Source organism: Phodopus roborovskii, unplaced genomic scaffold (genome assembly GCF_943737965.1).
Source record: "Phodopus roborovskii unplaced genomic scaffold, PHOROB, whole genome shotgun sequence".
Lineage (NCBI taxonomy): Eukaryota > Metazoa > Chordata > Mammalia > Rodentia > Cricetidae > Phodopus > Phodopus roborovskii.
In genome coordinates, this window is record NW_026126558.1 from 2,103,450 (window position 1) to 2,117,122 (window position 13,673).

Genomic DNA, 13,673 nt, shown 5'->3' on the forward strand with positions numbered 1-13,673 from the left:
TGGGTGGGCCTCAATATTACTTATGAACTGCCTGGCATTCTTTTGCTCAGATGGAAATCAAGTCGGCAAGGAAAAATTTTTGTACAGTTATTAGTCCTAGGCCCTTGAGTGTTGAAAGCTTATTAGCTGGGGCTCCCAGATCCACAGGCTTGAAGTTACAAGTCTTGAAAAACTAGAGATGAGGGTTCAGTCCTTACAAATCACATAGCTCTGGGTCTGATTGCCAGCAGCCCGGCACTGGTCAGCTAATGAAATCCTTGACTCCAAGAACAGGCAATGGCAGCATTTGGTTATAGTATCACCCCTGGGAGAGCCTCAGATCTTGAAACCTTCATCCTGGGTGGCCAGTGTTACAGCTCTGGGGTCTTGGGCGTCAGTATCCTTGTCTGTCAGGTGTGGCTGTTTCCTGAAATTCTTGCGGTGATCAGAGGTGGCAGTTTCTCGTCTTTATCTCCACAATTTTCTGTCTTCCTTTCAGCTTCTGCTCTCAGCTGGCCTACTTTTGCTTGCTGCTACTGCCACAGAAGGGTGGTGTGGCCATTGTTGCCGCTGCTGTTAATCCATTGCCACCCCTGTAGTTGCAAGCTAAAAAAATCAGTTGGGAGGAGCCTTTTTATTGAGTCTAATGTTGCAATGCTAGGCACCAATACAAGATAGCATCTCCTGGCTGACTCAAAAATTGAACTGACCAGGGTATCTGGTGCACACCTATAACTGCAGCTGCCAAGCAAGTGGAGACTGCTGGAGCTTGATGACCTGTTAGAGAAAACACCAGCCCCAGCTTCAGGGGGCTGCTGGTCCTGCCTCTAAGCAATAGTGACAGGTCCACTGATCTCCTGTTGTGGTTTCTCTGCACATAACACACCTTTTCAAAAAACTGAACTGGACAACCTGATTGTGGGGGAGAAAAGGGGTGAAGAGTTTGCACCAATCAATCATAACAACACTTCATGCAAAAGAAGCCTTGTGTTTTACATTAGTTCTGGAACACTAAGGGAAGTGCTTCTCACCCTAGCCTTGGTGCACAGTCATCCAGAGTCTGCTATTGCTTTTAATGGCAAAAAGAGCAATACAAGCATTCTAACACAGTGCCTTCTGGAGCTGGAGTAGGTCTGCAACAAGCAGCTCATGTGTTCCACAGGTAACAGGGGGTGTGTTTAAAGCATATGGTTGCTTCACTTCATAGAAAACATCCATTCTAATAGCACTTAACAGTGTTCTGTAGTATTCAATAATGCTTAGCTCTGCTCCAGCTCCCCAGGAAGAGGTGTTTCCCTTTAGTACAGACAGGTGGCCTAAGTGTTTGGGGCTTTCCCCCTTACTAGTTTCACTTAAAACACCAGAAAATGACTACACTTAAGATTACAGTTTAATGGCAGCCTAAGGGCACAGATAGAAACCATCCTCAGGGTTTTATTGCCTTTCTACTTCTCTCACAAGTTAATTTTCATTTTTTAAACATTTACTCCATTTTTCTTCCTCACAACCTAAGATGGGGCTACATCATAAAATCATTCTGAAATCAATTACTGTGTTCAAGTTCAGTCACAACTCAAATTAAAAAGCAAATGCAGCCAGACCTGGGTGCAGGCCTGTAATACCATTACTCAGGAGGATTGCAGGTTTGAGGCCAGGGCAGAGTACACAGCAAGTTCCAGGCCTAAGACACAAAGGGAGAGTCTATCTTAAAAACGAAAAAAAAAGCAAACGCATGCACTTCAAGTTACAGGATTCCTGAAGGAGACTGTGAATTGAGGCGCTGCTACAGCAGGCTCTCACCTTTGTCTCTGACAAGCAAGGATGGCGGACAAGGGCTTCTGACACTGTACCACAACCACGTGCCTCCACCACGCCACAGACCGTGTGGATTAGCGCGTGATGACACTCCGCAGTGCACGCCCCTCCCCTAGCATGGCGCCTCCGCTGCGCAGAGCTGGGCCGTCTGCGCGTGCGCAGTAGGCGTTCCCGCGCAGGCACCGCCGCGGACGTTCCGGGGTCCTCGCGCACCGGAAGTGCTGGTGTTCGGCCTTTTCCGTCTGGACTGGGCCTGCGAGCGGTCGGCGTGCTCCGGTCTGTCGGAGCTAACCGCTGCTTGGCGGGCCTCCGAGGCCCGGCACACGCCACAGCCGAGCGAAGATGGTGGGCCGGAACAGTGCCATCGCCGCGGGCGTGTGCGGTGCCCTTTTCATCGGGTACTGCATCTACTTTGACCGCAAAAGGCGGAGTGACCCCAACTTCAAGAACAGGCTTCGAGAACGTGAGTGGGCCCTCGCGCCTCCTGGTCCCCTCTGGCTTCGCGCCCCCAAGAGGCCTCCCTGGCGTCGCGCGCTGCGGCCAGGGTGTCGCCTGTGCCCGCGGGCCTCCATCTTGGAGGCGACTTGGCTCCACTTTGCTGGTGGCGGAAAGCACGCTTGGTCCCGGGATGGGTAGCACTTTATACCTGCCACCTGTCTCTCTCTACATATATATGTGTATATATATATATTTTTTTCGTTTTTGTGACGGGTCTTTAATTCTGGATGGGCTTGAAGTCATGGCAGTCGTCCAGCCTTAGCTTTCCAGGTAATAGGATGAGTCACCGTCCAGCCTCCAGTCACCCCATTAAACTATGGTGGCTGTGGGGTGTGTGTTTACTTCAGGCTGGCTTGATAGGCTAGCCTCGACCTCGTGGCGGCCCCTCCCCCTCCATAAGCTTCTCGAGTGCTGTGGTAACAGGCATGAACCATTCTTCCAACTTCATGGTTGCGGGGAAAAAAAAATGTCTTAGTGCTTTTCTGACCGGAGCTTGCTGTATTTTATAGAGTGGCTTCGAACTCCTGGTGCCTCTGCAGACCGGCGCCTGCACATAGCTAAACCAGTCCTTACCCGGAAAGTGTTCTCTTATGTTGAAGCGTTTTAGCTAGAGCCTCAACCCGCAGACTCAGTGCGGTGTCACCCTTGCATTCTTAAACCCTCTTGGCGGCTTTGCTCTGGTGCTTCCAAGATATGAGTGAATGCTAGAGAAAGTGCGGGGGAGTCCAAAGGGCTGCGCTCCTCACGTGGTTCAGTCTTATTTCATACCTGCGACATATTTGAAGAGGTTTTCCGGAGGGAAATCTCGGCACTCTTAACCAGCATGATCCACCCTTGAATTTCAAGGCACTGTTTTCAACAGTCCAAAAGAACGTTTGTTGCAGTAATGAGCGTTTTTGCGCCTTGTTTAGGATGGTCAGCCAGCAGCTCGAGTCACTATCCAGGCTCTCGCACTTCTTTAGGTAAATCATTTTCAGTTTTTTCGTAGTTAGAGGTGATCAGAGACATTGCCTGTCCTTTACTGCCTGTTACAGGAATTCCAGCCTTTTTGAGCCTGCGTGCCCCCAGTAGTTCATCATTTGGGGAGATAGTTTGTTTTTGTCCATGGCTAGGTAGAGTAGTGGAAAGAATGCTGCTTAGATTCAGACTGTTTCGGGGACCAGATTGTTTACTGACCACCAGCATCAACTCCGAATCTTTAAAGTAAGGTAGTACAAGTTGCCACTTGGGTGGTGACAATTTATGTGAGATACAGAGAAGACTCCCTCCATGAGTGCTAGCTTTGAAGTGTGACTGTTGGATAGAGTACACAAATACAATATACTCAAAGATGCATGGGGGCTGTGTCTACACACATAGCTAAGAGGGTGAATTCCTTTGGAAAGCCTTGTTGGAAATCCCGAGGAAATGATTTTTGGTTGGAGAAACCATAAGTTATCATTTTAGGGAAATTAGGGTTGTTTGTTGGTTGTTTTTATTTGAAACAGGGACTCTGTAGATAGACATGACTGGCCTCAGGACTCAGATCAACTTGCCTCTGCCTCTCCAGTCCTGGGATTAAAAGGCCTGGGGCACCATGCGCTGCAAACTTTGTTCTTTTCAAAATAACCTTTTCAGTATTTCCTTTTTCCCTTCTGGCAATGAATTCATGGCCTTTTGCTTGGCTAGATCCTCCACCACTGCCTCTCCTATCACATTCTATTCTAGCAGGTTTGTGTTGGTGTGGGTATCTGTCTGCCCTCTTTCTCCCCCCTCCCCCAGCTTTAGCCATTACCTAATGATTTAAGTGCATTAATTACTAATTGCAGCAGTGACAAAAAGGCAAAAAAACAAATTTTTATTTTTGGTTTTTGGCAATTTTTTGCCGACAATAATGAGTAATTTCACAGTGTCTTTAAAGCTATATAGTTGAGTTATTCTTAGGAATTTAAGTAGTTTGGATTTGACTCCATTTATATCTGCAGTAAAGGATAGTTTCTCACATATTTATTTAATGAAGAGGGGCTTAAGTTGAGGGTTTAAATAATGGCTTGTGTTAGGGGTGGTTCTGAATTTATGCTTTGCATGGTTTTGTTTTGAGACAAGGTCTCTAATCTTGGCCTGTTGTTGAACTCAGAGATCCTCTGTCTCAAGTGCTGGTATTAAAGGCCAGTGCAACAAGACCTGGCTCTGGCTTACATGATTTGTTTGCTTTTTACTAAGTGAATATAGTTGTTTAAACATTGTTTATAAATGTCAAAAGAACATCAGATTTTGCTGATTGACTGTATACCTTAATTTTTTTCTCCAGTGTATTATCTGTCCCTTAATGAAGCTACACCCATCATGCAATGTGTTAGTAAGTTAGATGGTTATGGAAAACTCCAGTGGAATTCATTGCCTTTTGTTATTTTTATCAAAATTCTGTTTTGGTACATTGTATTTTTCATTAGTTACTTATGCAATTTTGCTTTGTTTTTGAGGTGTGTTTCATCTGAATGGTGTGTCTGTACAGTGTCGGAGGACAAGAGGTCTGAAGATGCTTGAATAGCTGTTTTTACATTTTAAGAATTAACAACAGATCTTTTAGACTTGGATTCATAGAGTGTTTTAAGATTTTAAGAGACTTTTTGAACTTAGATTTTCTTGCTTAATATTTACTGAGTACATAGAGCCCTTCACTTGGATCATATTGTTATTGTCCAGGTCATAGTACTGAGTGAGCCGGTCCTGACTAGGGGATGCCAAAATGGCAAAATATGAGCCTAGGCACTCTTGCCAAATGTTTACATCTGTTAACTCACAAGCCTGCTGAAAGCCCCAAAATTATAGCTACTATTATTAGATCAGTTTTTAATGAGGGCCAGGTTACTGTACCTTACTCTAGTGTATATAAGATACCAACAGGGTAGATGGTCCTATACACTAATGCTCTTTCTTATGGGGCCATTACAGAGCATCGAGGTCATTTTTAACTAATCAGCCATAGCTTTCAGAGTACATTTTGGAGCAGGACCTCTTGCCCTTTGTTGTTGTTCAAATGTTCAAACTGGGACCTTGTTGCATGCCTGTAATCCCTGGGTTTGGGAGCTGGAGCAGGAAGATCTAGAGGTCAGGAGCCTTGGCTATGTAACAGATGCAGGCCAGCCTGCATACACACAACTTGTCTCAAAAAAAAAAAAGTTTTACAAAGCTATGCTGCTTAAAAATGCTGGATAATTTTTAATAGTAAAGCTAGAATCTAGTGTAATTCAGTAATAGTCCCTTAATTATTTTCCCTTGGAAAAGGGGCTTTTTTTCTGCTGGGGTGCAGCTGCTGTGAATCACTGGACTTGGTGATGCAGAGAAAAACAGAAAGCTGCTGTCCAGAAATGCAGGCAGGGGTTGTGCAGTCAGGAATGCCTTGTAGAATTAATGGTTGCTGAAGTAATTAGATGTGTTAATTCTTTTGTTGATGACCAAATGAAATTTTTCTTGTAGGAAGAAAGAAACAGAAGCTTGCTAAGGAAAGAGCTGGGCTTTCCAAGGTAATAATAAAATAGTCTTTTTGTGTGTGTGTAAGAGAGTAATTTAGACTGCAGGTTACCCAGGCCTGCTATATTTTCCTTCGCTAATGGTAACATGTCACTGGATAAGCCTCAAGATAAGGGTCTCTAGAGATGTGGGTACCAAGAGATAAAAGTGTTCTCAGCTACTTCAAAGTGCATGCAACATTTGATTGTATTTTCCTTGCTTCCTTTAGTCTCCTTTGAACAATCCACACCTGTAATCCTAGTATTTGAGAAATTCAGGCAGGCATCCTGGGCAGCATACTGTCTTCAGTAGCAAAAGGAACCATGTGTACTATAAAATTTTAAACCTGTGGATAAGGATCATACCTGATCTGATGGATTAAAAAAAAAAACAAGTTGTAACTTGTAGAATATAAATGACTTTATTGTTCTCTTTTCATAGGGCCTGTGTTCATAATTTTTAATGACTTCATAGGTGTTTTTTTAATCTGCTTGATTAAAACTATAATGTGTAAGTAAATTAAGTAAATGCTAGTCACTGTCCATGTCACTTCCCTCTTGCTGACATTCTTTCTGGATTTGTAGAACATGAACAATAATCGTTCTTTTAAAAAGCACATTCAGGCAAGGACACAGATGGGACTGATATATGTTACACTTTTGTTATTTTGAACCAGTTGAGTGATCAGCATAGTTAATAGCAAACGGTTCTAGAGAATTGAAGCTGGGAATGGCTGTGTTTTTCTGATGTTTAGGCTACCTTTCCAAGATGTGGGATATGGATAGGGAGATAACTTGAGACCTGTGTGTGAGTGTGACGGAGGTACGCTAAAGTTTGAGGGGTAGAACTGGGTATTGTGTGTGCTAGGCAAGCACTCTACCCCCTGAGCTGTACCCTTTTCCCTGTCAGTTGCTTATAGTTGTTTATCATAAAAATTAGAAGTAAGTGATGATCAACCAATGCAGTGAGTATGCTGTCGTTTTTTAGTATATTCTGCCATTTGAAGTTCAGTGACCCCTCTGAGGCCAGAGGTTTGAAGGTTTATGGCCAGCTTGGTAAAGATCCTGTCAAAATAGAAGGAAATATAGCTCCACGGTAGAGTGCTTTTCTAGTGTGTAAGGGACCCTAGGTTCAACCTCAAGTCCCAAAAGTCCGAACAACAACAAAAAAATGTACATCTCTGAATATGTATGTACACACGTGTGATGCGTAGGGAGTTCTTTGGGTACACATGAAAATGTATGAAATATGACAATAGACAATACAGATACTTGTATTTACTTTTAAGTTCTCACTCACCCTTTTTGAGACAGGTTTCTCTATGTATACCTCTGGTGGAACTTTGTAAACCAGGTTGTCCATAAACTCACAGATCCTCCTGCCTCTGCCTCTTGAGCATTGGGATTAAAGGCATGCTCCACCACAGCCTGGCCTCTAGCTTTTTTGAGACAGGCTTTCTGTGGCTCTGGCTGCACTGAAACTCTCTGAAGCAGTCTGGTCTTGGACCCAGATCTGCCTATCTATCTCTGCCTCCTGAGCGCTAGGATTAAAGGTTACCACTGCCCAGCATCATTTAAATTTTATTGGTTTTCTGTGTTTATTATATTCTCGGCTTAATTTATACACATACTTACTTCTTTTTCCAGTTACCTGACTTAAAAGATGCTGAAGCTGTTCAAAAATTCTTCCTTGAAGAGATACAGCTTGGTGAAGAGTTATTAGCACAAGGTAATCAATCATTTCAAGATTCAGAAAGAGGTAGAATTATTCATATTGGTAAAATTATGATAAGGTTTTCTTGCATAGTTAATGTTAGAAAAAGGATTTTAAACATTTCAAGGTGGGTTTTTGGCACTTCAAAGTCTGGCTCCAGAAAGGCACTCATGGATTGCCATTGTCTGGCACTGGGTTTTAAGTGACTTTTAGATTTACTTGCTGTCATAGGATGTGGAAGATAAGGTAATAGTTGAATGAAACTAGAAGAGAACTTCATTTTTACAGAAATCACTCTAAAGTCTTTTAGAGTATGTTTATGCCCATAGTGCAGTATAAATAGTAACTGCATGGATATGATCTGAGTTTTCCAGCACTCACCTGATTGACAGGGTTTTTTTTTTTTTTTTTTTTTTTTTTTTCCAGTGTTTGCTAAAGTCCAAAAGAAAGTTAATTTGCCTAATCAGGGCTCTCTAAGGAATGGAATTAATAGAATACACATGAGTGGTTATGGGCTGTGGTCTCACTAGTCCCAACAATGGCTTTCTCCTCCCAGAAAGGCCAAGGACTGGTAGTTTTTCAGTTCACAAAGATCAGCAGTCCCAAAGATGTCCTAGAGAACTAACTTCCAGTTTTCGGTCCACATTGGAATCAGGAAGTATGTTCTAACACTATGGAAGGGGAATGATTTGGGATAGATGAATTTTCCAGTCAGTAAGGGCAAGCAGACAGAAAAGCACAGCTTTCTTCTTCATGTCTGGGCTGCCTCCACCAGGAAGTGTGGCCAGGATTTGAGGTGGGTTTCCAACCTTAGATAGTCCAACCAAAAATAAATAAAACAACTCAGAAGTGTCCAGCTGCTTGGGTTTTGAGTTAACTTTTAAATATAGTCAAGTTTATGGCCAAGGTAGCCATCACACCAGGTGTTTTTAGCAACCCATTTCAGATCTGATCAGTTATGTGGTCCAGAATTTACATGCTTAATTACTTTGGACCTCATTTATTGAAAGATAGTATTGTTTGGTTTTATTTTTCCTCTCTATATCTTTTATGTTTTTTTTTTTTTTTTTTTGAGACAGGGTTTCTCTGTAACAGTCCTAGCTGTTGTCTTGGAACCCATTTATAGACCATCCTACTTCTGCCTGTCATTTGTTAGGATTAAAGGTGCTGACTGCCATGCTTAGCTATTAAATAGAAGTATTTTTTCTAGAATTGGGTAACATTTTTCCATACAATAGGATGGTCCCCGGAAAGATTATTAGCTTTTATTGAAAAAGTTTTTTTAAAGTTGTTATCATTAATAAAGTTGGTGTCATGTTTCAAATTTTATACTGGATTTAGATAGAGTTGAATTTCATGCATAATGTATATTCTCTTCTGTGAGAAGTTTTTGTATGTGGAATATGTATGTGAATTTCATGTGTAGATGTCAGGGTTAGAAGAAATCTTTGAAACTTCTACATTTATTTGAGTCTGGGGATTGAATGAACTAAGGTGTCAAGGCTTGCTTTATTTACCTTTATCTGCTGAGCCACCTCACTGGCCCCAATTTACTTTTTATTATGTTTCTCTCGTGAGAGAAATAGTCTTTTGAGTTGTTCAGTTGGTTTTACCAACAGTGAGAGGTAGCCTAGTTCTTGTAATCAAATAACTAGCAAACTTAACTAGTTTCCAAACTTCCTAAATTACTAACTAATCAAAGTCATAAGTACAGAAGAATAGATTTTCCAAGGTGCCCTATAGAGGACAGGTACTGTGTGTTCTTAGCAACAAGATGGTGCTTCAGCCTGGAATAAATAAGTTCCTCTGATGGTTTAGCCAGCTACAACATTAGCACTGCTGATTAAACAAAAGATTATTGCTAATGCGGGTTCAGAAGAGGCCTGGTGTCTTCTGGAGTAGGAATCGAGTAAATAAGCCAGTCATTCAGTTGCCTTCAGCTCTACATAACACCCGATCTCCGTGCCTGGCTGCCCTAGACAGGTTCTCCTGGGTGGGTATCAGTACATCTCAGAATCCCAGGAAAAGAACTGGCCATACAAATCAGAGTGATGGCTACACGTACCCAGGTGACAGTGGGCAACACAGTCAGGTAGTGTCCTATTTGTATAGGTTGAGATAACCCTAATTGCCACGAGAGCAGAGATTTAGCTATTTTTGACCATTCTCAAATGGCTCTGAAAGTACTAGATACTGGTGCCTCAGTCTTACCACAGCAGTCAGTTGGTAAAATATATTATGTTCATTCCATGAGTGAAGGAAAGTCAGTACCAATGATGATGGCTGGGATCAGTTAGTGACTAAATTTTGGTGTCTTCAGATAACATGTAGTTTTGTGTAATCTTGCAGGTGAATATGAGAAGGGTGTAGACCACTTGACAAATGCAATTGCTGTGTGTGGACAGCCTCAGCAGCTGCTGCAAGTGTTGCAGCAGACTCTTCCACCACCAGTGTTCCAGATGCTTCTGACCAAGCTTCCAACCATTAGTCAGGTAAGGAGTTGAAGTGCTTCAGAGTAACACAGAGAGAACTACATGCTCAGAGGCAACTCTGCTGAGCATATAATATTGGATATGCCAGACCTGGGGTTACACTCTGCAGGTAACTAGCCTAAGTCCAAGCATGTGTCAGATGTGAATCATAAGTATACGCACTTGGTGTTGAATTAAGGCCTTTACATTTTGAGTCCCTAAATTCAGGCCACTTGGTTACACCTGCTGGGCATGCTTGTTAGGACATCCTACCAAGCTTTCAGTTTAGTTAACTTAGCAAACTTAGTTTGACACAGAAATCAAAACTGTAGACTACCATTCCTGATGTCCCTGTGTCAGGCTTGGTACTGTCTGCCTCTTTCTGCTGCTGTGGGATTTGAATTTGGTACTCAGAAGTGCAAAGGGTATGTATTAAATGATTAATATAGCTGAGTGTGGTAGCATATGTCTGTAATCCCAGCATTCTGCTGGTGGGAGGCGCTGAGCCAGGGCTGTTAGTGAGGTTTCATCTCAAAACATAAATATTATCTAAACAATCACTATAGTACATTCTGTTCTAAGGAGTCCAGAATGAATCTCAGAACAGCTATTCCATGTGTTAATTTTCAGTTTGATGTGGTTAAGAATTAGCAAAGTAATGATGTCAAGGACGTTTTCAAAAATTTTTTTAGTAACTTACTAGTTTTTCCAACATTTTTTTCTCCTTTCATGGTGATGTTTTACTGTTTAGGCAAAGGCTTTACCATTGAGTCACAATTCCTATCTCCTTTATACTGATTTTTTTAAGCCCAGACTTAGGAGAGCCCTGGCGGGGGGGAGGGGGTTAGATTCCCCAAAAGATTTGAGGAAGACTTAGAACCAAAAGCTTGAACTAACTCTTAAAGTTATGAATATGGCTCCATTCTGTCCATACCCCAAACAATGTTATGAAGGGATAACTTCCGTAGTCTAATTTGTGTTGCTGTATTAAAAGCTAATTCTGAGACTGTGGCTGTATCTGTTTAGGAGCTACTGGCTGTGTCACAGTATTCTAAACCAGCCTTCTGCAGAATGGGCATTGAAGAGCTGGGAGTGAGTGGTTAGCTGCTCCTTCAGGAACTGATCTGGTCAAGAGTGGCAGATCTGGTCACCCACTGTCCCCTCACCTTAAGATACCAGATTCTCAGTACTACTACATGGGTGCCTGAGCTTCCAGTACAGGGGCTGTGAGAACAAAGCAAGACCAGGTCAAAGCAGCCTGTAAGAATGTCATGGATTTGCCTGGTTGGCATCTAATTAATTCTTCAACAGCTTGTGTTACTCTATAATATGCAGATTTGGGGGGGTGTTAATTTTGCAATACAGTATTGCTTTCTTTAGTGGCTGTGAGCTGGGAAGGGAAATGAAGCATAGAAAGAAGGCTTGGTAAGAGCTTGAATTGTTGGTTTGTGTGGGGGGTGAAAAGTCTCTTTAGATTATATAATTTACAAACTACGTTTGTGTCATGTGCTTTGTTTATTTATTCATTTGATTTTTGGTATGGACCTAGAATGATCATAGCCTCCAACACCAGCACCAAAACCTCCCTTTTCCCTCTCAATCCCTAATGCTGAGATTTCAGGTGTCACCATGCCTAGATTCTCTTCTCAGACGCTATTATGTCAAGTGTGGAATCAGTGTCAGAGTGAGAGAATTTTAGCAAGAATTGTTTCTTTGAATGTAAAGAGCAAGTTGGAGTTAGACACTTCTCAAAATTAATTTTCTTTTTCTTTCAGAGAATTGTAAGTGCTCAGAGCTTGGCGGAAGATGATGTGGAATGAGCCAGATATCAACATGATAAAATGTCAGTTAAAATTATTTAACCATTAGCTTGGAAGCTGATCAGCTGTGGGGGAATAAGGGCAAATATGCTTGTCATGAACTGTCCTACACTGAAGTCTACCAAAGTGAATGTATACTTTGAGTAGATCCATTGTCTGTTCTATTTATTTTTTTCCAGTGAAAAGTATTTTGATAGAACTTTTCATTTTATAAATACACTGAGTTAACCAAAATAATCATGATGCATTTCATTTATTCTTCATTCAGATGTAAATACAGCAGAGTTATTACTTCAGTTAAAAGCTCCCGGTGATGAATTTTAAAAGATTGGAAGAGAGTATGAAGGATAGTTGAATAATGCCCATTTTAAAACACTAGTACATTTTAATGTAAACCATAAAATTGGATAGAAACTTGTTTGTAAAAACTGAGCATTAAAATCTTTCTGTTTACTCTTGAACATGTGAAGTGTGCAGTTGTGCTGTTAACAATCCTGGTCTCTCCTGTGTTTCCTTAGAAGCTTCAGTCTACATCAGTGGCTTAATGTGTTGGGCACTTAACTCCTAGTATTTCAAGCACCTGGCTGTAGATAGCACTGGGAATTCAACCTGGGTGAGCCTTGCCCTTCTCTCTGCTCACTCTGCTCTTTACAGACTAAAAAGACCAGTTTGCTCATCTCTGGGGTGGCTCTTTCAGTGTGGAATTTAATTTTGTTCTGTCCAGTGTTCCATCTCCAGCCGATGGCCAATGATTTATTTCAGAACAACCAGGCCTTGTACTTTCTTTATATTCTGAGTTTGCATGTTTGCCTGACTTGGTATTTCTCAATTAAACCTCAAAGTGAAATAACTCCTTTGTCACTTGTTATTAATGTGGAGAGATTCTGTTACTGTTGTGTAAATTAACCAGAAACCTGTTAAGACAGTTGTGATGGGCTACTTGTGAAAGTATTGATTCCTTTTTGGTTTTAATAGTGTTCTCTTCAGTCCTCCTGTGGATTGATTAATTTATCTTGTACAGTGACAGTGGAGTGTCATCCTGACTGGAGACTAGCTGAAGCAGGTGGGACCTCTTCTCAGAAAGTGACAAATCACCTGTTGACATGGACTGTTTCTGAATTGTGAAGACCTTGTGGTCTGTGCTGGTATCTGTTCACTGAGCAGCATTCTCAAGGGGCAGCTCATCTGCCTCCATACCCTAGACTTGCTTGGGCTTTGCTCCCCTTTCCCATGAATTTGTTTTGATAGTAATGTAGTAGGAAGAATCAGGCTTTACCTGCCTCTGGTTGGTGTGTAGATAGCAGCTTTGAACATCTTCCCTCACATAGGAATCTTGCTCTAGTATTCTGGTGGAGTGCCGCCAGGCCTGGAGTCACACACACTTTGAGACTTTTCAGGCCTTTGATACTGAACCCTTAAACAGTACTTTCTTGGTATTCGTGTTTGGAGGTTTGATGCTACAAATAAAATAAATGCTGCCTGAGTTTTGCTGGTTGGCCCTCCAGTCCCAAGCATCATAATGGTGATTAGTCAGAGATTGACTGCACTGCCAAGAGTCGTGCATCAGCCCAGGTATGGATGAGTACCAAAGGGAGTATGGAAGTAAGAAAGGTGTGCAGTGTGTACTAGGTGGCCTGGCTCCTGGCGATGGAGGGTGAGATGTAGATACTGTCTTTGAGGCCGATTAAGCCAAGACTTAAGTGGCAAATGTGGGCAGAGGTCTACTTTGCTCTACAAAAACAAGTGCTGAACACTATTTCTTTCCACCTCAAGTTAAACAGATGGAACCAGGAAGCCTTTGTGCTGGTCAGTGACACCAAAGGGCAACACTCAAGTAGTATAAAAACAGCTTAAGTGTTGACAGGGACAGTCGGGAATGTGCATG

General features: G+C 42.1%; 1 protein-coding gene and 1 non-coding gene across 2 annotated transcripts; both read left to right on the forward strand.

The window, feature by feature from the left end:
- Positions 1-1,991: 1,991 nt before the first annotated feature.
- On the forward strand, positions 1,992-12,025 carry Tomm20 (translocase of outer mitochondrial membrane 20). Its single transcript, XM_051201350.1, has 5 exons — positions 1,992-2,257; positions 5,752-5,798; positions 7,431-7,512; positions 9,847-9,989; positions 11,744-12,025. Exons 1-5 carry the CDS (start codon positions 2,137-2,139, stop codon positions 11,786-11,788), a joined length of 438 nt encoding a protein of 145 aa, XP_051057307.1. The 5' UTR covers positions 1,992-2,136; the 3' UTR covers positions 11,789-12,025.
- On the forward strand, positions 2,938-3,071 carry LOC127234788 (small nucleolar RNA SNORA14). The gene has a single exon (XR_007835608.1). It is a non-coding gene; the product is annotated as a small nucleolar RNA SNORA14 (small nucleolar RNA).
- Positions 12,026-13,673: the final 1,648 nt, after the last annotated feature.

Excerpts from the sequence above, each read along its gene's own strand:
- Tomm20 (XM_051201350.1), top strand. The coding sequence starts at position 2,137 with ATGGTGGGCCGGAACAGTGCCATCGCCGCGGGCGTGTGCGGTGCCCTT. Across the intron at positions 2,258-5,751 it reads CAAGAACAGGCTTCGAGAAC|GAAGAAAGAAACAGAAGCTT; the intron begins GTGAGTGGGCCC and ends TTTTTCTTGTAG. Across the intron at positions 9,990-11,743 it reads AGCTTCCAACCATTAGTCAG|AGAATTGTAAGTGCTCAGAG; the intron begins GTAAGGAGTTGA and ends TTTTTCTTTCAG.